Source organism: Balaenoptera ricei, chromosome 4 (assembly GCF_028023285.1).
Source record: "Balaenoptera ricei isolate mBalRic1 chromosome 4, mBalRic1.hap2, whole genome shotgun sequence".
In the NCBI taxonomy this organism is placed as follows: Eukaryota; Metazoa; Chordata; class Mammalia; order Artiodactyla; family Balaenopteridae; genus Balaenoptera; species Balaenoptera ricei.
This window is the reverse complement of record NC_082642.1, coordinates 91,282,269-91,305,249: the sequence shown is the minus strand read 5'-3', so window position 1 is coordinate 91,305,249 and position 22,981 is coordinate 91,282,269. Positions and strand designations below refer to the sequence as shown.

The following is a 22,981-nucleotide window of genomic DNA, read 5'->3' as shown; positions in this document are numbered from 1 at the left end:
GTTATTGCTCATATGCAGAAATCTATCCAGTTGAAGACAGCCCAGGTGTGTCAATTTTTCTAGTAGAAAACCATCTAGGGCCATTCAAAACCATTAGGGCTGATAGGTAGTGTTAGATTCTACTCACTGGGGAATTATTTGCTGTCTTTTGAAGTCTACAAAGCCAAATGAACAAAGCTTGAAACATAGTGGGACCATCATATAGGTTATTCCTTTTACCTGGAGTCAGAAGGATCTTTATATTTGAATATTTAATCGTTGGTTTGCAAACTTCACTGGCACCTCTTGGTTTTGAGTGACCCCTCCCCGCCAAGTCTTTTGAGAGTTTGGGGTGGGCTTCTCTGGCCATTCAGATAAAGGGCCTTATCCATAAGTGGACAGGTTTCCCCATACGGACCATTATGCATATACATATAAGTACGTACTTCCATCAGGCTTGTAACAATTGATTTAAAATCACTCCACAGTATTGATAAATAGCTCTATATTTTCAAGGTGCAGAAGAATTCCACAGCCTTAATTATTTCGGTGTCTTGCTGGTCTGCCTTAAGTGTATCTTCTGGGTTTTTGGTTGTCTCATTATTTTTAAATTTTTCTGCAGTTGTTCATTTTGTATGCACACAACGTCCTTTTGTAAAGGTAGGTTGTAAATATTTTATTTGTAAGTCAAAATCACTCATGTGTGATGTTGTAAAGTGATGACCTGCTGTCTTGTTATTATTACTACAGTAAATGTTATAAGTTATGGATGAAACTTCAAAATGTACATCTCAAGTTATGCATTCCTATAAATATACTATACTAAAGATATTATTTCTTGTGGTCTTTTGTTTCTAATTAAAACTTCTGGTAGAAAGAAAAGAGTAATTTTTTTTTTTTTGCTCTTCCTCCAAATATATGAAAGCCTTTGACAAGGTGAAAATATTGCGTTATTATTACATAACACATTTTGCCCAGCATTTGGAAAGAAAGCAACAATTTTGTTGCCTGGAGAAGTAGTCAAAGGCATTTCTCTATCCAAAAGTGCCAAATAAGCCTCCCTGTGTGTTGTTAACTTCATTCTGATGTTTTATTTGGCAACTTTGTTAGAAAATTGGCAGGCCATTTGGGATGGATCTCACAAGTTTACGCAACATATTGTGGACTCCAGGAATCTGGATTGGACTCTGCAGACATGATCCTGCTTTGAAAGAGTCTGTGTGTGCCACCCAAGTGCAAATGAAAGTGATTCATAGTACACTGTCAATTAGCTAGAGTGTGTGAAAACTAATAAAGGAAAATCTCATTTAAAGTGGAGTGAGGAAGCCCTGAAGGAGGAGCTTTCATGCACACACCAGTACATACCACTGTATGCAGCTTATTTTACATCCCTGGGCAGGAAGATGCTTACTTAACTTCTCTAGCATGAGGGTGGAAGATGTTCTCCTTGCACACCAACAATGCAGCCAATAAGAAACTGTCACGACCCTGAACTCTTGATTTCCTCCAATGGACTTTCTTTCAAAGCAGCCCCTCCCAACTTCCCGTTTCTCTGTAAAGTAACATTCCTGGCCTTTGTTCTCCAGACTTGCCTATGTTTTGCCATAGTTTCCATGCCTCAAATGCAATTCCTCTGCCATTCCCAAGTAAAACTCATTTTGTTGGTAAACTAACAGGCCATTTTATTCTTAAGGCTGACAAGTATTTGGGATTGAAGTATTTTGATTAGATTATTTTGCACATAAGAAGAAAAATGTTTTAACAGTGGGTTTCTATTTCATCAAGATTTTACTGCATGTATTTGAAATGAGAACTGTCAAAAGCATGGGCTCCTTCACACTGGCTGGTCATCTTGCCTTCAGAGAAAACAGACAAACATAAAAGAACACAGAAACATAGAAATGACTTGAGAATCAATTTGATGAGTAACAATCGTGAGACTTATGGTTTTAAAGGTAATTATCCTTAAAGTATTGCCTTCTACCCACAATGGGAATTTCCTCTACTTTAAGGAATTTATTTGTGAATACAAAATATGCTTAGATTTTCAGATTAGCTGGCATGATTATCCTCCTGGATAACCTTGATACCAAGGTATCAATTCATCTTCTTCTGCTCTCCTCCCTCTCTTCTTCATCTGCTATACATGTATTATGTGCCAAACACTTGTGCTACTCTAATGGGACTAAACCCACGTCCTCCTCCAGACGCAGAGGGCCGACAGAAGAGGTAATGAATAATTACCTGCTAAGAGCTTTATAGTCCCATGTGCAAATTGCTATGACACTGACATTTGCCAAATGCCATGAAGTTAATAAAAGAATTGAGCAAAGGTCCCCGTCTTCCAGAACTTACACTCTATTTGGAGAAAGGGGAGGGGAGGGGACAGTGGTGTTTAATAACGGGCAAATATATGCTCGCCCAAGAAGTAGAATTAAGAGGACACTGCGCTATAAAAAGTAGGTAGGATTCATACAAATTCTCTTGAGAGTCTTGATTTTATGATCCTGGAGCCAATCTAACTATTGGGGCTTCAAAGTCCAGCTATCTCACCCACAGGCAGCGTCGGGGTAAAGTTCGCTACCACTGCCCGGAACCGGACCTGAAATCCTGGGCCCTCGCTACCTGGCACCCGGAGCCGAGCGGAGCGAACTCGCCCAGCCGCCGGAAAAAGGGCCGGAAGAGGCGGGATTTCTCAGGTGACGTCACCGGGCGCCGCGGCTAAGCGGCGGTTTGGAGTTCGGAGTGAACTGGGAGAGCGGGACGATGGCGGCCGATGATGCAGCTTTGGAGTTATTGGTAACGGGTCTGTACGACGTGCAGGCTTTCAAGTTTGGGAACTTCGTGCTGAAGAGCGGGCTCTCTTCCCCCGTGTACATCGATCTACGGGGCATCGTGTCTCGACCCCGTATTCTGAGTCAGGTACCTGCCCAGGAAAGGAAAGAAGAGGGTTGGGTGGCGGGGATGAGGACCAGGAGGTGGGGGAGGGGTGACAGGAGTTGGGCTGTGGGTGAGGGCAAAAGAGCCAAGCAGGCGGGTCGACCCTGCTATCGGCCTGGTGGAATCTGTTTTGCGAAGCCCAGAGACCAGGAACTGTTAGGCTTTTGAGGACCTAGAGGGCAGCCTGCACGGTGACTCGCTTGCTTTGACACGTGCTCTGCAAGAGAGTCGGGGAAACACAGTTTGGGGCCTTGTCTTGCACAGAAGTACTTGAAGGAGTTCCGCGTATTTAACCTCGTGAAAATGGGACGGCGGGGGGAGGGGAGGAAAAGGTGTGTGTGGGGAGAATTTGGTAGCTGCTTAAATACTTGGAAGGGCTCTTGCTAGGAAAGGGGGATTCGATTTTGCACTGTGTGGCCAGGAGCAAGAATTAAGGCCAGAGGGTGGACATTTCATGGAGGTAGTTTTTTGGTGAATAAAAGGGAAAACCTTTGTACAAATTAGAGTTTTCTAGCACAAGGCTTCTTAAACTCTGAGTAGATATGAATCACCTGGAATTTTGTTAAAATGCGTACTCTGATTGAGTAGACCTGAGGCAGGGTGGGAGGTTATGCATTTCTCACAAGCTGCCAGCAAAAGCTGCAGACCACAGTGTAAGTAGAAGGGTCTAAATGTGCTAATAGAGTTTCTACTAGCCGCATGTGAATATTGAGCATTATGAATTTTTAAATTTATAATCACATGCGACTAGTGGCTACCTTATTGGACAGTGCAGATATAGAACCTTTCAGTTATCACAGAAGTTCTATCTAGAAGACTTATGTAAGTTTTCTCCACCACTAAGGGTTTATGTTCGCCCTTTGTGAACCCCACTCTGATGTTATTATGAAAAGGACTGAAGCACTAGTTGATGTGGGTTAGACTATTCTCACCATCCAGAATCTTGCTATGGTGCATCTCATCAGTGCTGAGAAAGTGAATGACTAGGGATCTTCTTTTGAAAAGTTGGTTTATTTTTGAAGAAGTCATCAGTTAACAGATGACTAAAAATTATTTTTTGATACTAGATATTGGGGTGTGTGTGTATGTGTCTGTGATGTTTGGTAGTTAACTCAGAAGGAGTTCAAAATATTGAGAGAACTGGATATAACAGGACTCCTTTCATGTCTACTTATTTATGCAAATAGGGTTTCTTATTATTTGCACTCCCGAAAAGCAAAAGAACTTACACTGAACTCTGACTTCCTAGTAGTAAGTAATAGTCAACTACAGTAGATACATAAATTAATTGCCAGGATCAGGTACCATTCATCTCACTAAGAAATGCATTTCCAAAATAATCTGTTTTTATGCTTCTATCAAAATTTGCAGATTATGTTTTAATTAATTTTATGCTTATAACAATTGTAATGATAACAGAATTTTTAACACTTAGAGACTTATGGTCACAGGAAATTTTTTAAATTTACAATTTAAAATTTCAGTTTACATACATTTTTGTTGTGAAGAAGTATCATAGAATGATCAGTAAAAGTTTTTCAAGCACAGATATATATTGCATTAGAATAAAATTTTGTGGAGACAATGGAATGAAAATATGAGTTCAAAAAAATGTAAAATTTTCCAAGTTCATAATTTAGCATTTTCATTTTTTTTTTTTAAGCAGATGTTGAGTATCAAATCAGTATAGCATTTGGATCCCATTGTATTCACTTAAAGGAGTGATGTAACAGTTCTAGGATAATATGTTAATTTTTTCAGTACTCTAGAAGTTACATTTTTTGCAGCTTAAAAATATTCATAAAATTTTCAAATCTTTAGAAATACAGGAACAAAAAATTTTGAACACCTCTGATCTAGTTCACTAAGTAACTCTGATTTTCTTCTTAAAATAAGATGGTGTTGGGTGGGAGTATGCATTCTGGCATTAAAATGTGATGATTTATGTAGAAAAGGATATTATCAACTAGTGCTTCACACAGTAGGCTCTGTATTTATGAGACCTTTATTTTTTTTTAAAGTCACCTTTTTTTAAAATTAATTTATTTTTGGCTGCGTTGGGTCTTCGTGTTGGGTCTTCATTGCTGTGCATAGGCTTTCTCTAGTTGCGGCGAGCGGGGGCTTCTCTTTGTTGCGGAGCACAGGTTCTAGGCGCGCGGGCTTCAGTAGTTGTGGCACGTGGGCTCAGTAGTTGTGGCTCATGGGCTCTAGAGTGCAGCATCAATAGTTGTGGCGCATGGGCTTAGTTGCTCCATGCACTTGGGATCTTCCTGGACCATGGCTCGAACCCATGTCCCCTGCATTGGCAGGCGGATTCTTAACCGCTGCACCACCAGGGAAGTCCTATGAAAACTTTAAGAAAACACTTTGGTATATATTCTTCTGTTGATTTTTTTATTGAGATATATTTGATATATAAAATTATATTAGTTTCAGGTGTACAGCGTAGTGACCTATTTGTATATATTGTGTAATGATTGCCACAGCAAGTCTAGTTAACACGTCTGTGTTCATAGTTACAAATTTTTTTTCTTGTGCTGAGAACTTTTAAGATCTCTCAGTAACCTTCAAATATGCAATACAGTATAATTAACTATAGTCACCATGCTGTGTATTACATCCCCATGACTTACTTATTTTATAACTGTAAGTTTGTACCTTTTGAATCCCTTCACCCATTTTGCCTACCCACTACTCTCTGCCTCTAGCAACCACCAATCTGTTCTCTGTATCTATGACTTGTCTTTTTGTTTGTTTGTTTTTGTAAGATTTCACATATAAATGAGATCATGAAGTATTTGTCTTTCTCCGTCTCACTTATTTCACTTAACATAATGCCCTTAAAGTCCATCTACGTTGAGCAAATGTCAGTGTTTTACAATTATCATGGCTGAATAATATTCCATTTTGTGTGTGTGTGTGTGTGTGTGTGTGTGTACCACATTTTCTTTATCCACTTGTTCATTCATGGTTGTTTTGCAATTTAGGTTGTTTCCATATCTTGGCTATTGTAAATAATGCTGTAGTGAACATGGGGGTGCAGATATCTTTTCAAGATAGTGTTTTCATTTTTTTCAGATAAATATCCAGATGTGGAATTGCTGGATCACATGGGAGTTCTGTTTTTAATTTTTCGAGGAACCTCCATACTGTTTTCCACAGTGGCTGCACCAATTAACATTTTCTCCATCAGTGCACAAGGGTTCCATTTTCTTCACATCCTCACCAACACTTATTATTTCTTTTTTTAAAATTAATTAATTAATTAATTTTATTCTTGGCTGCATCGGGTCTTAGTTGTGGCATGTGGGATCTTCATTGTGGCATGTGAGATCTTTCATTGCAGCGTGTGGGCTTCTCTCTAGTTGTGGCATGCGGGTTTTCTCCCTAGTTGTTGCTCACGGGCTCCAGAGCACGTGGGCTCTGTAGTTTGCAGCACACGGGCTCAGTAGTTGTGGCACATGGGCTTAGTTGCCCCGTGGCATATGGGATCTTAGTTCCCCGACCAGGCATCGAATCCGCATCCCCTGCATTGGAAGGCAGATTCTTTACCATTGGACCACTGGGGAAGTCCTTGTACTTATTATTTCTTGCTCTTTTGATAATAGCCATTCTGAAAGGTGTGAAGTGATATCACATTGTGGTTTTGATGTGCATTTCCCTGATGATTAGTGATATTGAGCATCTTTTCATATGCCTGTTGGCCATTTGTATCGATATGTCTTCTTTGGAAAAATGTCTATTCAGATCTTCTGCCCATTTTTTAATCAAATCTTTTTTTTGTTATTGAGCTGTGTGGGTTCTTTACATGTTTTGGACACTAACCCCTTTTTGGACATACAATTTGCAAATATCTTCTGCAATTCAGAAGGTTACCTTTTTTTGTTACTAATGGCTTCCTTGCTGTGTGGAAGCTCTTTAGTTTGATGTGGTCTCATTTGTTTATTTTTGCTTTTGTTGCCATTGCCTTTGAAGTTAGATCCAAAGAAATATCACTAAGAGTGATGTCAAGGAGCTTACTACCTATGTTTTTTTTTTTTTTTTTTTTTTTTTTTTTTTTACTACCTATGTTTTATTTTAGGAATTTTGTGGTTTCAGGTCTTACATTCAAGTCTAATCCATTTTGAGTTAATTTTTGTGTATGGTGTAATATAGTGGTCCAGTTTCATTCTTTTGCATGTGGCTGTCCAGTTTTACGAACACTATTTTATTGAAGAGACTATCCTTTCCCATTGTATATCCTTGGCTCCTTTGTCATAAATTAATTGAACATACGTGCTTGGCTTTATTTTTAGGGTTTATTCTCTATTCTGTTCCATTGATCTATTTGTTTGTTTTTATGCCAGTACCATTCTGTTTATAGTTTGAAGTCAGGGTGTGTGATGCCTCCAGCTTTATTTTTCTTTCTCAAGATTGCTTTGGCTATTTGGGATCTTTTGTGGTACCAAAGAAATTTTAGGGTTGTTTGTTCTATTTCTGTGAAAAGTGTCTTTGGAATTTTGATAGGGATTGCATTGAATCTGCAGATTGCTTTGGATAGTATGGACATTTTTACAGTATTAATTCTTCCAATATATGATCATGGAATATCTTCATTTATTTGTGTCATCTCAATTTTGTTCATCAGTGTCTTATAGTTTTTAGTGTACAGGTCTTTGACCTCCTTGGTTAAATTTATTCTTAGGTATTTTGTTCTTTTTGAGGCAATTGTGTATGGCATTGTTTTCTTAATTTCCCTTTCTGATGGTTTGTTGTTAGTGTATAAAAGCACAACAGATTTTTGTATATTGATTTTGTACCTTGCAACTTTACTGAATTTGTTTATTACTTCTAACAATTTTTTGGTGAACTCTTTATGGTTTTCTAAATGTAAAATCATGTTGTTGCCCACTTAGTTACTTCTTCCTTTCCAGTATGGATGCTTTTTATTTCTTATTCCTGCCTAATTGCTCTGTCTAGGACTTCCAATATTATGTTGAGTAAAAATGGCAAGAATGGGCATCTTTGTCATGTTTCTGATCTTAAGGAAATAGCTTTCAGCTTTTCGCCATTGAGTATGATGATTAGCTGTGGGCCTGTCATATATGGCCTTTATTATCTTGAGGTACATTCCATCTCTACCCTTTGTTCAGTCTTTATCATAAATGGTTGTTGAATTTTGTCAAATGCTTTTTCTGTACCTATTGAGATGATCATATGATTTTTATCCTTCATTTTGTTAATGTGGTGTATCACATTTATTTGTGGATGTTGAACCATCTTTGTATTGCCTGGGATAAATCCCACTTGATCATAGTTTATTGTCCTTGTAATGTATTGTTGAATTTGGTTTGCTAATATTTTGTTGAAGATTTGTGCCTCTAAATTCATCAGCAATATTGGCCTGTACTTTTTTTGTTGTGTCCTTATCTGGTTTTGGTATCAGTGTAATGCTGGCCTTGTAAAATGAGTTTGGGAACATTCCCTCCTCTTTAATTTTTTGGAAGAGTTTGAGGAGGATAGGTATTAAATCTTTTTTGAATGTTTGGTAAAATTCAACAATGAAACCATCTGGTCCTGGACTTTTGTTGTTGTGAGTGGTTTTTTCTTGTTGTTTTTGTTTGTTTGTTTGTTTATTACTGATTCATTCTCCTTACTAGTAATCGGTTTATTCATATTTTCTATTCATGATTCAGTCTTAGAAGAGTGTATGTTTCTAGGAACTTACCTATTTCTTCCAGGTTATTTAATTTGTTGATGTATAGTTGTTCATAGTAATCTCTTATGAGCCTTTGTATTTCTTTGGTATCTGGTGTATGTTCTCTTTCATTTCTGATTTTTTTTATTTGAGTGCTCTCTTTTTTTCTTGGTGACTCTAGCTAAAGGTTTATTAATTTTATCTTTTCAAAGACCCAGCTCTTAGTTTCATTATTTTTTAAATTGTCTTTTTAATAGTCTCTATTTCATTTATTTCCACTCCAATCTTTATTATTTCCTTCTTTCTATTAACTTTGGGCTTCATTTGTTCTTTTTCTGCTCTGTTTGGGTATAAAGTTAGGTCGTTTATTTGAGATTTTTCTTATTTCTTGAGGTAGGCCTGTATCATTATAAACTTCCCTTTTATAACTGCTTTTGTGGCATCCAGTAGATTTTGGTATGTTTTGTTTTGATTTTCATTTGTCTTAAGGGTTTTTTTTGAAATTTTTCCTTTGATTTCTTCATTGACCCACAGGTTGTTCAATAGCATATTGTTTAATCTTCACATATTTGAGATTTTTCTTGTTTTCTTTCTGTATTTCCAGTTTCATGCCATTGTGGTCAGAAAGATACTTGATATGATTTCAGTCTTAAATTTGTTAAGACTTGTTTTGTGGTCTAGCATATGATATATCTTGGAGAATGTTCCATATACACTTGAGAAGAATGTGTATTCTGCTTTTGGATGGAATGTTCTCTATGTATTTATTAGGTTCATCTGGTCTAGAGAATTCTTGGTTGGAAGTGTTTTCCTTTGAGCACTTTGAATATATCATGCCACTTCCTTCTGGGCTGCAACGTTTTTGCTGAGAAGTCTGCTGATAGTCTTATGGGGGGGGGATTCTCTTGTGTATAACAAGTTGTTTTTCTCTTGCCACTTTTAAGATTCTCTCCTTGTCTTCAACTTTTGACATTTTAATTATGTGTCTTGGTTTAGGTTTCTTTGGTTTCATCTTCTTTGGAACACTCTGGACTTCCTGAATCTTCAGGAAATTTTCAGTCATTTTTTCCTTTTTTTTTTAAATTGTGTTCCTTTTTTTTTTAATATTATAGTTGATTAACAATGTTGTGTTAGTTTCAGGTGTGCAGCATAGTGATTCAGTTATACATATACATGTATCTATTCTTTTTCAAATTCTTTTCCCATTTAGGTTATTACAGAATACTGAGCATAGTTCCCTGTGCTATACAGTAGGACCTTGTTGGTTATCTATTTTTTTTTAAATTTTTATTTATTTATTTATGGCTGTGTTGGGTCTTCGTTTCTGTGCGAGGGCTTTCTCTAGCTGCGGCAAGTGGGGGCCACTCCTCATCACGGTGCGCGGGCCTCTAACCATCGAGGCCTCTCTTGTTGCGGAGCACAGGCTCCAGACGCGCAGGCTCAGTAATTGCGGCTCACGGGCCCAGTCGCTCCGTGGCATGTGGGATCCTCCCAGACCAGGGCTCGAACCCGTGTCCCCTGCATTGGCAGGCAGACTCTCAACCACTGCGCCACCAGGGAAGCCCAGTTATCTATTTTAAATATAGTAGTGTGTATATGTCAATTCCAAACTCCCAATTATCCCTCCCTGCCCCCACCACCTTTCCCTTTGGTAACCGTAAGTTTGTTTTTTAAGTCTAGGAGTCTATTTCTGTTTTGTAAATAAGTTTATTTGTATCATTTCTTTTTAGATTCCGCATATAAGGGACATCATATGATATTTGTCTTTCTCTAACTTACTTCACTTAGTGTGATAATCTCCAGGTCCATCCATGTTGCTGCAAATGGCATTATTTCATTCTTTTTAATGGCTGATTAATATTCCATTGTATTTATATACCACATCTTCTTTATCCAGTCATGTGTTGATGGGCATTTAGGTTGCTTCCATGTCTTGGGATATTGTGACCAGCACGGCAGTGAACATTGGGGTGCATGTATCCTTTTGAACCATGGTTTTTTCCAGTTATCTGCCCAGGAGTGGGATTGTTGGATCATATAGTAGCTCTATTTTTAGTTTTTTAAGGAACATCCATACTGTTCTCCATAGTGGCAGTACCAGTTTGTGTTCCCACCAACAGTGTAGGAGGGTTTCCTTTTCTGCAGTCCCTGTCCAGCATTTATTGTTTGTAAGCTTTTTGATGATGGCCATTCTGACTGGTGTGGGTGGTACCTCATTGTAGTTTTGATTTATATTTCTCTAATAATTAGCGATGTTGAGCATCTTTTCATGTGCCTCTTGGCCATCTGTATGTCTGTCTTCTTTGGAGAAATGTCTGTTTAGGTCTTCTGCCCATTTTTTGATTGGATTGTTTGTTTTTTTGATATTGAGCTGCATGAGCTGTTTGTAAATTTTGGAGATTAATTCACTGCCAGTCTCATCGTTTGCAAATATTTTCTCCCATTCTGTGGGTTGTCTTTTCGTTTTGTTTATGGTTTCCTTTGCTGTGCAGAAGTTTTTAAGTTAGGTCCCATTTGTTTATTTTTTATTTTATTTCCATTACTCTAGGAAACGGATTGAAAAAGATATTGCTGCAGTTTATTTCAAAGAATGTCCTGCCTATGTACTCCTCTAAGAGTTTTATAGTATCTGGTCTTACATTTAGGTGTTTAATCCATTTTGAGTTTATTTTTGTATATGGTGTTAAAGAATGTTCTAATATTCTTTTACATAGCTGTCCAGTTTTCCCAGCACCACTTATTGAAGAGACTGTGTTTTCTCCATTGTATAGTCTTGCCTCCTTTGTCATAGATTAATTAACCATAGGTGTATGGGTTTATTTCTGGGCTTTCTATCCTGTTCCACTGATTTATATTTCTGTTTTTGTGCCAGTACCATAGTGTTTTGATGACTGTAGCTTTGTAGTATAATCTGAAGTCAGGGAGCCTGATTCCTCCATCTCTGTTTTTCTTTCTCAAGATTCCTTTGGCTATTTGGGGTCTTTTGTGTCTCCATACAAATTAAAATTTTTTCTGTTCTAGTTCTGTGAAAAATGCCATTGGTAGTTTGATAGGGGTTGCATTGAATCTGTAGATTGCCTTGGGTAATATATCATTTTGACAATATTGAGTCTTCCAATCCAAGAACACGGTATATCTTTCCATCTGTTTGTGTCACCTCTGATTTCTTTCATCAGTGTCTTATAGTTTTCAGAGTCGAGGTCTTTTGTCTCCTCAGGTAGGTTTATTCCTGGGTATTTTATTCTTTTTGATGTGCTGGCAAATGGGATTGTTTCCTTAATTTCTCTTTCTGATCTTCTGTTGTTAGTGTATAGAGATGCAAGAGACTTCTGTGTATTTTGTATCCTGCAACTTTACCAAATTTACTGATGAGCTCTAATAGTTTTCTGGTAGCATCTTTAGGATTTTCTATGTATAGTATCATGCCATCTGCAAACAGTGAGTATTTTATTTCTTCTTTTCCAATTTGGATTCCTTTTATTTCTTTTTCTTCTCTGATTGCCAGGGAAGAAAGTGGCAAGAGTGGACATCCTTGTCTCATTCCTGATCTTAGAGAGATGCTTTCACCTTTTCACCACTGAGTATGATAGCTGTAGGTTTGTCATATATGGCCTTTATTATGTTGAGGTATGTTCCCTCTATGCCCACTTTTTGGAGAGTTTTTATCATAAATGGGTGTTCAGTTTTGTTAAAAAGCTTTTTCTGCATCTATTGAAATGATCATGTGATTTTTATTCTTCGATTTGTTGATGTGGTATATCATGCTGATTGACTTATGGATACCAAAAAATCTTTGCACCCCTGGGATAAATCCTACATGATCGTGGCATATGATCCTTTTAATGTATTGTTGGATTTAGTTTGCTAGTATTTTGTTGAGGAGTTTTGCATATATGTTCTTCAGTGACATTGGCCTGTAATTTTCTTTTTTTGTGGTATCTTTGTCTGATTTTGGTATCAGGGTGATCACGGCCTCATAGAATGCACTTGGGAGTGTTCCTTCCTCTGCAATTTTTTGGAAGAGTTTCAGAAGGAGAGGTGTTAAGTCTTCTTTAAATTTGATAGAATTCTTCTGTGAAGCCATGTCGTCGTGGACTTTTGTTCATTGGGAGGTTTTTCTGTTTATTTATTTATTTAAAATAAATATTTATTTATTTATTTAAAATAAATAAATATTTATTTATTTAAAATAAATAAATATTTATTTATTTAAAATAAATAAATATTTATTTATTTTTGGCTGCATTGGGTCTTTGTCACTGTGCGCGGGCTTTCTGTAGTTGCGGTAAGTGGGGGCTACTCTTTGTTGCAGTGCACGGGCTTCTCATTGCAGTGGCTTCTTTTGTTGCAGAGCACGGGCTCTAGGCATGCGGGCTTCAGAAGTTGTGGCACGTGGGCTCAGTAGTTGTAGCTCCTGGGTCTAGAGTGCAGGCTCAGTAGTTGTGGTGCACAGGCTTAGTTCCTCTGCAGCATGTGGGATCTTCCTGGACCAGGGATTGAACCTGTGTCCCTTGCATTGGCAGGTGGATTCTTAACAACTCTGCCACCAGGGCAGTCCCTGCTGGGAGTTTTTTAATCACAGTTTCAATTTCAGTACTTGTGATTTGTCTGTTCATATTTTCTATTTCTTCCTGGTTCAGTCTTCGGAGAGTGTACCTTTTTAAGAATTTGTCCATTTCATCTAGGTTGTCCATTTTATTGGCATATAGTTGCTTGTAGTAGTCTCCTGTGGTCATTTGTATTTCTGTGGTATCCATTGTAATTTCTTCTTTTTTCATTTCTAAGTTTATTGATTTGAGCCCTCTCCCTTTTTCTTGATGAGTCTTTCTAAAGGTTTATCCGTTTTGTTTATCTTTTCAAAGAACGGGATTTTAATTTCATTCATCTTTTCTATTGTTTTCTTCATCTTTGTTTCATTTATTTCTGCTCTGATCTTTGTGATTTCTTTACTTCTACTAATTTTGGGTTTTGTTTGTTCATCTTTCTCTAGTTGCTTTAGGTGTAAAGTTAGGTCGTTTATTTGAGATGTTGTTTCCTGAGGTAAGATTGTATTACTATAAATTTCTCTCTTAGAACTCTTTTGCTGCATCCCATAGATTTTGGATTGTCATGCTTTCGTTTTCACTTGTCTCTAGTTATTTTTTGATTTCCTCTTTGATTTTTTCAATGATCCATTGGTTGTTTAGTATCATATTGTTTAGCCTCCACTTGTTTGTGTTTTTTACAGTTTTTTTTTTCTTGTTGATTTCTAATCTCATAGTGTTGTGATCAGAAAAGATGCTTGATATGATTTCAGTTTTCTTAAACTTACTGAGGCTTGCTTTGTGGCCCAGCATGTAATGAATCCTGGAGAATGTTCTCTGTGCACTTGGGAAGAATGTGTAGTCTGCTGCTTTTGGATGGAATGTTCTATAAGTATCAATTAAGACCATCTGGTCTAATGTGTCATTTAAGACCTGTGTTTCCTTATTGATTTTTCTGTCTGGATGATCCGTTCATTGATGTAAGTGGGGTGTTAAAGTCCTTCACTATTATTGTGTAACTGTCGATTTCTCCTCTTATGGATGATAGCATTTGCCTTATATATTGAGGTGCTCTTACGTTGGGTGCCTGTTTATTTACAACTTTTCTATCTTCTTCAACTGATTCCTTGATCATTATGCAGTGTCCTTCTTTGTGTCTTGTGACAGACTTTATTTTATTTATTTATTTTTAACGTCTTTACAGTCTTTATTTTAAAGTCTATTTTGTCTGACATGAGTATTGCTACTTCAGCTTTCTTTTGATTTCTGTTTGCATGGAATACCTTTTTCCGTCCCCTCACTTTCAGTCTGTATGTGTCCCTAGTTTTGAAGTGGGTCTCTTGTAGACAGCATATATACTAGTCTTGTTTTTGTATCTATTCAACCAGACTGTGTCTTTTGATTGGAGCATTTAATCCATTTACATTTAAGGTAATTGTTGATATGTATGTTCTTATTGCCATTTTGTTAATTGGTTTGGATTTGTTTTTGTAGATCTTTTTTCTTCCCTTCCTCTTTTGTTCTCTTCTCTTGTGATTTAAAGTTTATCTTTAGTGTTGTGTTTGGATTTCTATTTCTTTTTTGTATGTGTATCTATTGTAGATTTTTGGTTTGCCATTACCATGAGGTTTTGATATAGCAGTCTATATATATACAAGATTGTTTTAAGTTGCTGCTCTCTTAATTTCAAATGCATTTCCAATATCCTGCATTTGTACTCTCCTCCTCTCACAATTGCTGGTTTTGAGGTCATATTTGTGTGTGGATGATTTCCTACCTTTACTGTGTGTTTGCCTTTACTGGTGAGCTTTTCCATTCGTAATTTTCTTATTTCTAGTTGTGGCCTTTTCTTTTCTGCCTGGAGAAGTTCCTTTAGCATACGTTGCAAAGCTGGTCTGATTGTGCTGAATTCTCTTAGGTTTTGCTTGTCTGTAAAAATTTTGATTTCTCCATCGAATCTGAATGAGAGCCTTGCTGGGTAGTGTATTCTTGGTTGTATGTTCTTCCCTTTTTATCACTTTAAATATATCATGCCACTCCCTTCTGGTCTGCAGTTTCTGCTGAGAAATCAGCTGATAACCTTGTGGGAATTCCCTTGTATGTTATTTGTTGCTTTTCCCTCATTGCTTTTAATATTTTTTCTTCGTTTTTAATTTTTATCAGTTTTATTACCATGTGTATCGTCATGTTCTTCTTTGGGTTTATCCTGCCTGGGACTCTGTGCATCCTGGACTTGGGTGACTGTTTCCTTTCCCATATTATGGAAGTTTTCAGCTATTATCTCTTCAAATACTTTCTCAGGGCCTTTCTCTCTTCTCCTTCTGGTACCCCTGTAATGTGAATGTTGGTGTGTTTAATGTTGTCCCAGAGGTCTCTTAGACTGTCCTCATTTCTTTTAATTCTTTTTTCTTTATTCTGTTCCACAGCCGTGATTTCCATCATTCTGTATTCCAGCTCATTTATCTGTTCTTCTGCCTCCATTATTCTGCTATTGATTCCTTCTAGTGTAGTTTTCATTTCAGTTATTGTTCATCTCTTTTTGTTTGTTCTTTAGTTCTTCTAGGTCTTTGTTAAACGTTTCTTGTATCGTCTCCATCTGTGCCTCCATTCTTTTTCTGAAATCTTGGATCATCTTTACTATCATTACTCTGAATTCTTTTTCAAGTAGATTGTCTGTCTCCATTTCACTTGGTTGTTCTTCTGGGGTTTTATCTTGTTCCTTCATGTGGGACATATCCCTCTACTGTATCATTTTGCCTAACTTTCTTTGATTGCAGTTTCTGCAGGCTGCAGGGTTGTAGTTCTTCTTACTTCTGCTGTCTGCCCCCTGGTGGATGAGGCTGTCTAAAAGGCTTGTGCAGGCTTCCTGGTGGGAGGGACTGGTTCCTGCCCACTGGTGGGTGGAGCTGGGACTTGTCCCTCTGGGGGGCAGGGCCACGTCAGGGGGTGTGTTTTGCAGGCAGCTGTTTGCTCAGGAAGACTTCAAGCAGCCTTTCTGCTGATGGGTGTGGCTGTGTTCCCACCCTGTTGGTTGTTTGGCCTGAAGCATGCCAGCTCTGGAGCCTACCGGCTGTTGAGTGGGGCCAGGTCTTGATGAGAGAATGGCACCCTCCAGGAGGGCTCATGCCAATGAGTACTCCCCAGAACTACCACCACCAGTGTCTTTGTCCCCACAGTGAGCCACAGCTGCCTCCCCCACCCCACCTCCGTAGGAGACCCTCCAGTACCATCAAGTAGGTCTGGCCCAGCCTCTTATGAGGTTACTGCTTTATTCCCTGGGTCCTGGTCACATGAGACCTTTTGTGTGTCCTCCAAGAGTAGAGTTTCTATTTCCCCCAGTCCTGTGGAATTCTTGTGATCAAACCTTGCTTGCCTTCAAAGCCAGATTCTCTGGGGGCTCGTCCTCCCATTGCCAGACCTCCAGGCTGGGGAGCCTGATGTGGTGCTCAGAACTTTCACTCATGTGGGAGAACTTCTGTGGTATAATTATTTTCCAGTTTGTGGGTCACCTGCCCAGCGGGTATGGGTTTTGATTTTATTGCGATTGCACCCCTCCTACCTTCTCATTGTGCTTCTTCTTTGTCTTTGGGTGTAGAATATCTTTTTTGGTAGGTTCCAGCATTTTTTTTGTCTATGGTTGTTCAGCAGTTAGTTGTGATTTTGGTGTTTTTGTAAGAAGAGGTGAGCTCAAGTCCTTCTCCTCTGCCATCTTGTCTCTGCCCCCCAGTCATTATTTCTTCAAATAAGTTTTCTGCCCCTTTTTTCCCTCTCTTCTGGGACTCTTCTAATCTATAATGTGAATGTTATTCTCAATATTTTTCCCTAGGTCCCCTAGGCTATTTTTGCTTTTTAAAATGCTGGTGTTTTGTTCTGTTTATTGCAGCTCTGTTAGGGTGAGTTCCACTGCCCTGTCTTCCAGATTACTGATCTTTTCTTCTGCTTCATCTTATCTGCTGTTGAACCCCTCTAGTTTATTTTTCAGATCAGTTATTGTATTCTTCAGCTCTTTGACTTGTCTTTGGTACGTTTTTATATTTTCTGTCTCTTTGTTGAAGTTCTGTGTTCATCCATTCTTTTTCCTATTTTGGTGAGCATCTTTAAGACCATTACTTTGAGTTCTTTATCAGGTAAATTACTTATCTCTGTTTCATTAAGGTTTTTTCTTGGGGTTTTATCTTTTGCTTTCGTTTGGAACGTATACCTGTTTTCTCATTTTGCTTGACTCTGTGTTTCTATGTGTTAGGTGATACAGTTATCTCTTCCAGTCTTGACGGGGTGGCCCTGTTTGGGAAATGAACCTTACTGTTTAACCTTGCTCTAGTTCTTGGTTGTTTCTCAAACTGTGTCTTTGATTGTTTCACACCTGTGGGGCCCAGAAATGCAATTCCCCCTAGCAACGAGAGCACACACTCAAGTGGTGTCCCCTATTTGGGCTACATGTGCCCGCTGGCTTTGGTGTGCATCCACACCACTGGTGTGGCTGCAGGATCAGTGGAGGGTGGGGGGACAGGCTGCAGCAGAAGCATGGGGAAGTGGTGTATTCACCCACTGCCTCTGGTGGGGCTGGGGCTGTGGTGCAGGGAGGGGCAGGCAGTAGCAAGTTAGAGAGCGTAAAAATGGTGCCTGCCAGTGGCTCCATACCTGGAGAGAGCCCCAACAGAGCCCCTCTGGCAGACACTTTAAGATTAGCAAGTGAATTTACTTCACATATGATCTAGGCTTTTTTCAGACTGCAGCTTTTGTGCTGGGTCCCAGGGTGAGTGAGTCTGCACACAAGTCATTTAAGAGCAGATCTCTATTCCCTACATCCATATGGTTTTCCTGGATCCAAGCCCTGTTGGTTTTCAAAGCCAGGTGTTTTGAGTGCTCATCTCTCTGGTGTAGGTCCCAAGGGTTGGGGTGACTGATGTGGAGCATCAGGGAGAAGTTCCGTATTTGTGAGATCCCTCCTGGTTATGGGTTGCTGAAGTAGTGATGGAGTCTTTGCGAGACTATGTCTCTAACTCTCCTACCCATCTCCATGTGCCCTTTTATCCTTTGTTGTGGAGTAGCTGTTCAGCTAGTTCTCAGGTTCTTTTCAGAGGAATTGTTCTTAATGTAGTTGTAGATTTGTTGTGTCCATGGGAGGAGGTGAGTTCAGGATCTTCTTACTCCACCATCTTGAACCACCTTCCCACTTGTTTATTTTTGGTTTTATTTCTTTGCTTTTGGTGTCAAATCCAAAAAATCATTGTTAAGACCATTGTCAAGGAACTTAACGCCTGTTTTCTTCTAGGAGGTTTATGGTTTCAGGTCTTACATTCAAGGCATTAATCCATTTTGAGTTAATTTTTGTGTATGGTGTAAGATGTAGTCTAGTGTTCCCAAAGCCATTTTGTTGAAGAGACTGTCCTTTTCCCTTTGTGTATTCTTAGCTCCTTTGATGTAAATTAATTGAACATATATGTGTAGGTTTACTTCTGGGCTCTCTATTCTGTTCTGTTGACCTGTGTGTCTGTATCTATGCCAATACCGTAGTGTTTTGACTACTATTACTTTGTAATATAGTTTGAAATCAGGGAGTATGATACCTGCAGCTTGGTTTTTCTTTCTCAAGATCGTTTTGGCTATCCAGGGTCTTTTGTGGTTCCATACAAATTTTAGGGTTGCTTGTTCATTTCTGTGAAAAGTGCCATTGTAATTTTTTAGAAATTTCATTGAATCTGTATATTGCTTTTAGTATGGACAGTTTAACAGTTTAATTTTTCTGATGCATGACCATGGAATATTTTTCCATTTACTTATGTCATCTTCAGTTTGTTTGTTTGTTTGTTTTTTAAATCAATGTCTTATGTTTTTAGTGTACAGGTCTTTCACTTCCTTGGTTAAATTTATTTGTAAGTGTTTTATTCTTTTTTTTTTTTTTTGGCTGTGCTGTGTGGCATGTGGGATCCTAGTTCTCTGACCAGGGATTGAACCCATGCCCCCTGCAGTGGAAGCACGGTGTCTTAACCACTGGACTGCCAGGGAAGTCCCTGTTTTATTCTTTTTAATGCAATTGTTTTCTTAATTTCTCTTGTGAAACTTCTTAATTGAAGACTTCTGTTGGGAAAATAAAACTAGCAGGTGTTAGGTTTAGACATGACAAGCATAATGAATTACTAAGGAATACTGTGAAGCCTAGGGGTCATCCTTAGTCTTCAGGGTGAACATCATAGCTTTTCCTAACACATTCCGTGTTGCCCTTGGAGCAGCCCTGAGTCTAGCTAAGTAGGTTAATTCTTCTGTTTTTATATTTATATTTGTAAACTGGGATTTGTGGAGAGGATAATCTAACAATAAAGGCATTTATATTTTTCTGATCAGGTTTAAGACTCTCCCTTGCTGGGTTGTTACTGTCTTTATGTTGTTACATGATTTATACACCACTTAAAATAGTAATAATAATAATTGGTTTATGTGTTGTTTTTTAACAGGTTGCAGAAATTTTATTCCAAACTGCCCAAAATGCAGGGATCAATTTTGATACTGTGTGTGGAGTACCTTATACAGCTTTACCATTGGCCACGGTTATCTGTTCAACTAACCAAATTCCAATGCTTATTAGAAGGAAAGAAACAAAGGATTATGGTAAAGTAAAAACAGTATAAGCTTTAAGTTGATATGTAACCTGATACTTTTAGAATTTGTTCTTCTAGGCACTGATGTTCATAGTCACCTTGAATATTCTTCATAGGGCCTTTAAGTTGTTATGGCCTGTGGAATTTGTTAACTGTTGTTATAAATCACCTCCCTTTCCTTTAGAGTCTAGAGGTGAAATGCTTTGTATTAATTAGGCAATGAAAAAAAGTGCTTTTTTTGTGCACCAAATGTATGAAACCCAGCATTTTTACCAGCGCTTCCCTCATCAGAAGAATGTTTTAAGAGCACTTAACTTTCCCAGTGTATTTATATTTAAATTGAATGAATAAAATTAATCTCTTAAAGCAGTGTCAGGGAATTCCCTGGCAGTCCAGTGGTTAGGACTCTGCACTTCCACTGCAAGGGGCCCAAGTTCGAACCCTCGTTGGGGAAATAAGATCCCACAAGCTGTCCAGGGTGGCAAAAAAAAAAAAAAAAAAAAGGCAATGTAAATGCCACATGAAATTCTAAATAGAGATTTTTTTATGGGTTCATGGCAGTAGCTTATCAGGTGGGTGTTTTAAACATGGGCTGCTTTAAAACTAAATCAATCTAAAAGTATTGGAACTGACTTCATATTTGATCTTAAGAATTAATGCTTTTTTCGTGTTGTTTTATGTTGGTGTGATACTGTTTTTGTTACTTATTTTTGAAGAGTCCTTTTTACAGATGTGTTCTAAAAATTTTATGATGAAATCATATGATGTCTGGGATTTGCATCTAAAAATTATGAGGGGGGAGGGTGGTGTTGGAGTTATAGTTGAAACAAGATTGCCCATGAGTTGTTAAGTGGTGAGGTGCTGTATTTGTGGAGGTTTGTTATACTATTTTGTGTAGCTTTGTTTGAAATTCTCCATTATAAAAAAATTAGACAAATATTTTTGCCACTTAGTGGCACAGTGTTTATCTATATGAGTCCCTGCCATAAGACTACTGTTTCTATTTCCTTATTATGTATCTTCAAAAATATTTCTTAGAATAAGATCATTAATTTAAAAATATACCTGTAAGTACTCGCAGTCTTACGTTCTCGTCTAAGGTGATTCAGTTAAACTTGCTGATTCTGCAAGGGAAGGAAAGGAGTTGGGGAAAGGGCAAAGACAGTACCTGTGGAAAGTTCAGAAAGTAGGCAAAATGCCCAGTATATCTATTCTGTTTCAAAATAAGATAAATTTGGTAGTGGAAAATATAAAAATGAATCTCTAAACCATGAGTCTGTAGTCTATAGCCTGAGTATTTACAGTTTGTAGATTATCTGAAAATAGTCTGCGGTAGGGGTTGGAGTGGGGAAGTGTGTTTAGTTGCATTACATTACATAGCTCATAACGCTGTGGTGATTGACCTCAATGGTTGTCGAATATTTTCCCTCCTGCATTTATGTGCTCAGAAGGCCAGTTGTTTGGCTGATATTGAATAAAGAAATTGTTAATGGAAAAAGGAATGATTTCATTGATGATATTGGGCTATTCTTTGTTTCATAACTTTCATTGACCTAGGTGATCTTGCCTTAATAAAACCTGTATTTGAAATTTTGATCATAAACACATTAAATGATGTTTTACACTGTTAATTTGCTAGTTTTACTAAAAATGTTCTGTATATGTAACTTTGACAATTTTGAAATACATAGGCATTGAACAAAACAGTAATTGTGGCACATTGAAGATTCATTAGGAATTTTAAAAATAAAGTAGTTCCAAAGTAGATTATCAGAAAATATAATTGATTATCCCCCTCTTCATAAATACATGCCAAATTTATACTGCAAGATACATCTTGAGTTGGCTGAAATATATAACTTTAAAACAGAGTCAACGTAATTTTTTCTTTTCTAGGTACTAAGCGTCTTGTAGAAGGGGCTGTTAATCCAGGAGAAACCTGTTTGATCATTGAAGATGTTGTCACCAGTGGATCTAGTGTTTTGGAAACTGTTGAGGTTCTTCAGAAGGAGGGCTTGAAGGTCACTGATGCCATAGTGCTGCTGGACAGAGAGCAAGGAGGAAAGGACAAGTTGCAGGCGCATGGGATTCGTCTCCACTCAGTGTGTACATTGTCCAAAATGCTGGAGATCCTTCAGCAACAGAAAAAAATTGATGCTGAGATGGTCGAGAGAGTGAAGAGATTTATTCAGGAGAATGTTTTTGTGGCAGCTAATCACAATGGTTCTCTCCCTTCTGTAAAGAAAGGACCCAGAGAACTAAGCTTTGGTGCACGTGCAGAGCTGCCCGGGATCCACCCAGTTGCATCAAAGCTTCTCAGGCTTATGCAAAAGAAGGAGACCAATCTGTGCCTGTCTGCTGATATTTCAGAGTCCAGAGAGCTGTTGCAGCTAGCAGATGCTTTAGGACCCAGAATCTGCATGCTCAAGACTCATGTAGATATTTTGAATGATTTTACCCTGGATGTGATGAAGGAGTTAACCATTCTGGCAAAACGCCATGAGTTTCTAATATTTGAAGACCGGAAATTTGCAGATATAGGAAACACGGTAAAAAAGCAGTATGAAGGTAAGTATTATTCAGGAACCAACAAGAATCACAAATCCAGCTTAAACTGGCTGAAGAACAGAAGGAAATGTACTGGCTCACATGACGAAGTCCAGCTGTAGAAAAGCCTGTCAAGCGTGGTTGGCTCTAGGAGCTCAAGTGATATCTTTTGGCCTTGCTTTCTCTCCAAGTCTCAGCTCTGCTTTCTTCTCTCTTGACTTCTTTCTCAGGTAGGCACACTCCTCATACCTGCCCCAGACCAATCACTCAGACCTGGAGTATAGAATACCTTTATTAGCTCACCTGGGTAATATACCCTGCTCCTGGTGATGTGAGGCTATTTTTTTTAAAAATTTTATTGCAGTATAGTTGCTTTACAATGTTGTGTTAGTTTCTATTGTACAGCAAAGTGAATCAGCTATACGTATACATATATCCTCTCTTTTTTTGGATTTCCTTCTCATTTAGGTCACCACAGAGCACTGAGTAGAGATCCCTGAGCTAAACAGTAGGTTCTCATTAGTTATCTATCATAGTATCAATAGTATATATATGTCAGTCCCCATCTCCCAATTCATCCCCCCCGCAACTTGGTGTCCTTACGTTTGTTCTCTACGTCTGTCTCTATTTCTGCTTTGCAAATAAGGTCATCTATACCATTTTTCTAGATTCCACATACGTACGTTAATATACAATATTTGTTTTTCTCTTTCTGA

The 22,981-nt window shown here is 38.1% G+C and overlaps 1 protein-coding gene across 1 annotated transcript in view; it reads left to right on the top strand.

The window, feature by feature from the left end:
* The first annotated feature begins 2,688 nt into the window (after positions 1–2,688).
* The window catches only part of UMPS (uridine monophosphate synthetase), a 44,217-nt gene continuing 23,924 nt past the window's right edge, over positions 2,689–22,981 (top strand). Inside the window, exons 1-3 of the mRNA XM_059920936.1 lie at positions 2,689–2,901; positions 19,575–19,728; positions 21,615–22,286. Coding sequence (XP_059776919.1) covers positions 2,746–2,901; positions 19,575–19,728; positions 21,615–22,286 — 982 coding nt within the window. The 5' untranslated portion in view covers positions 2,689–2,745. The remainder of the gene's footprint in view (positions 2,902–19,574; positions 19,729–21,614; positions 22,287–22,981) is intronic.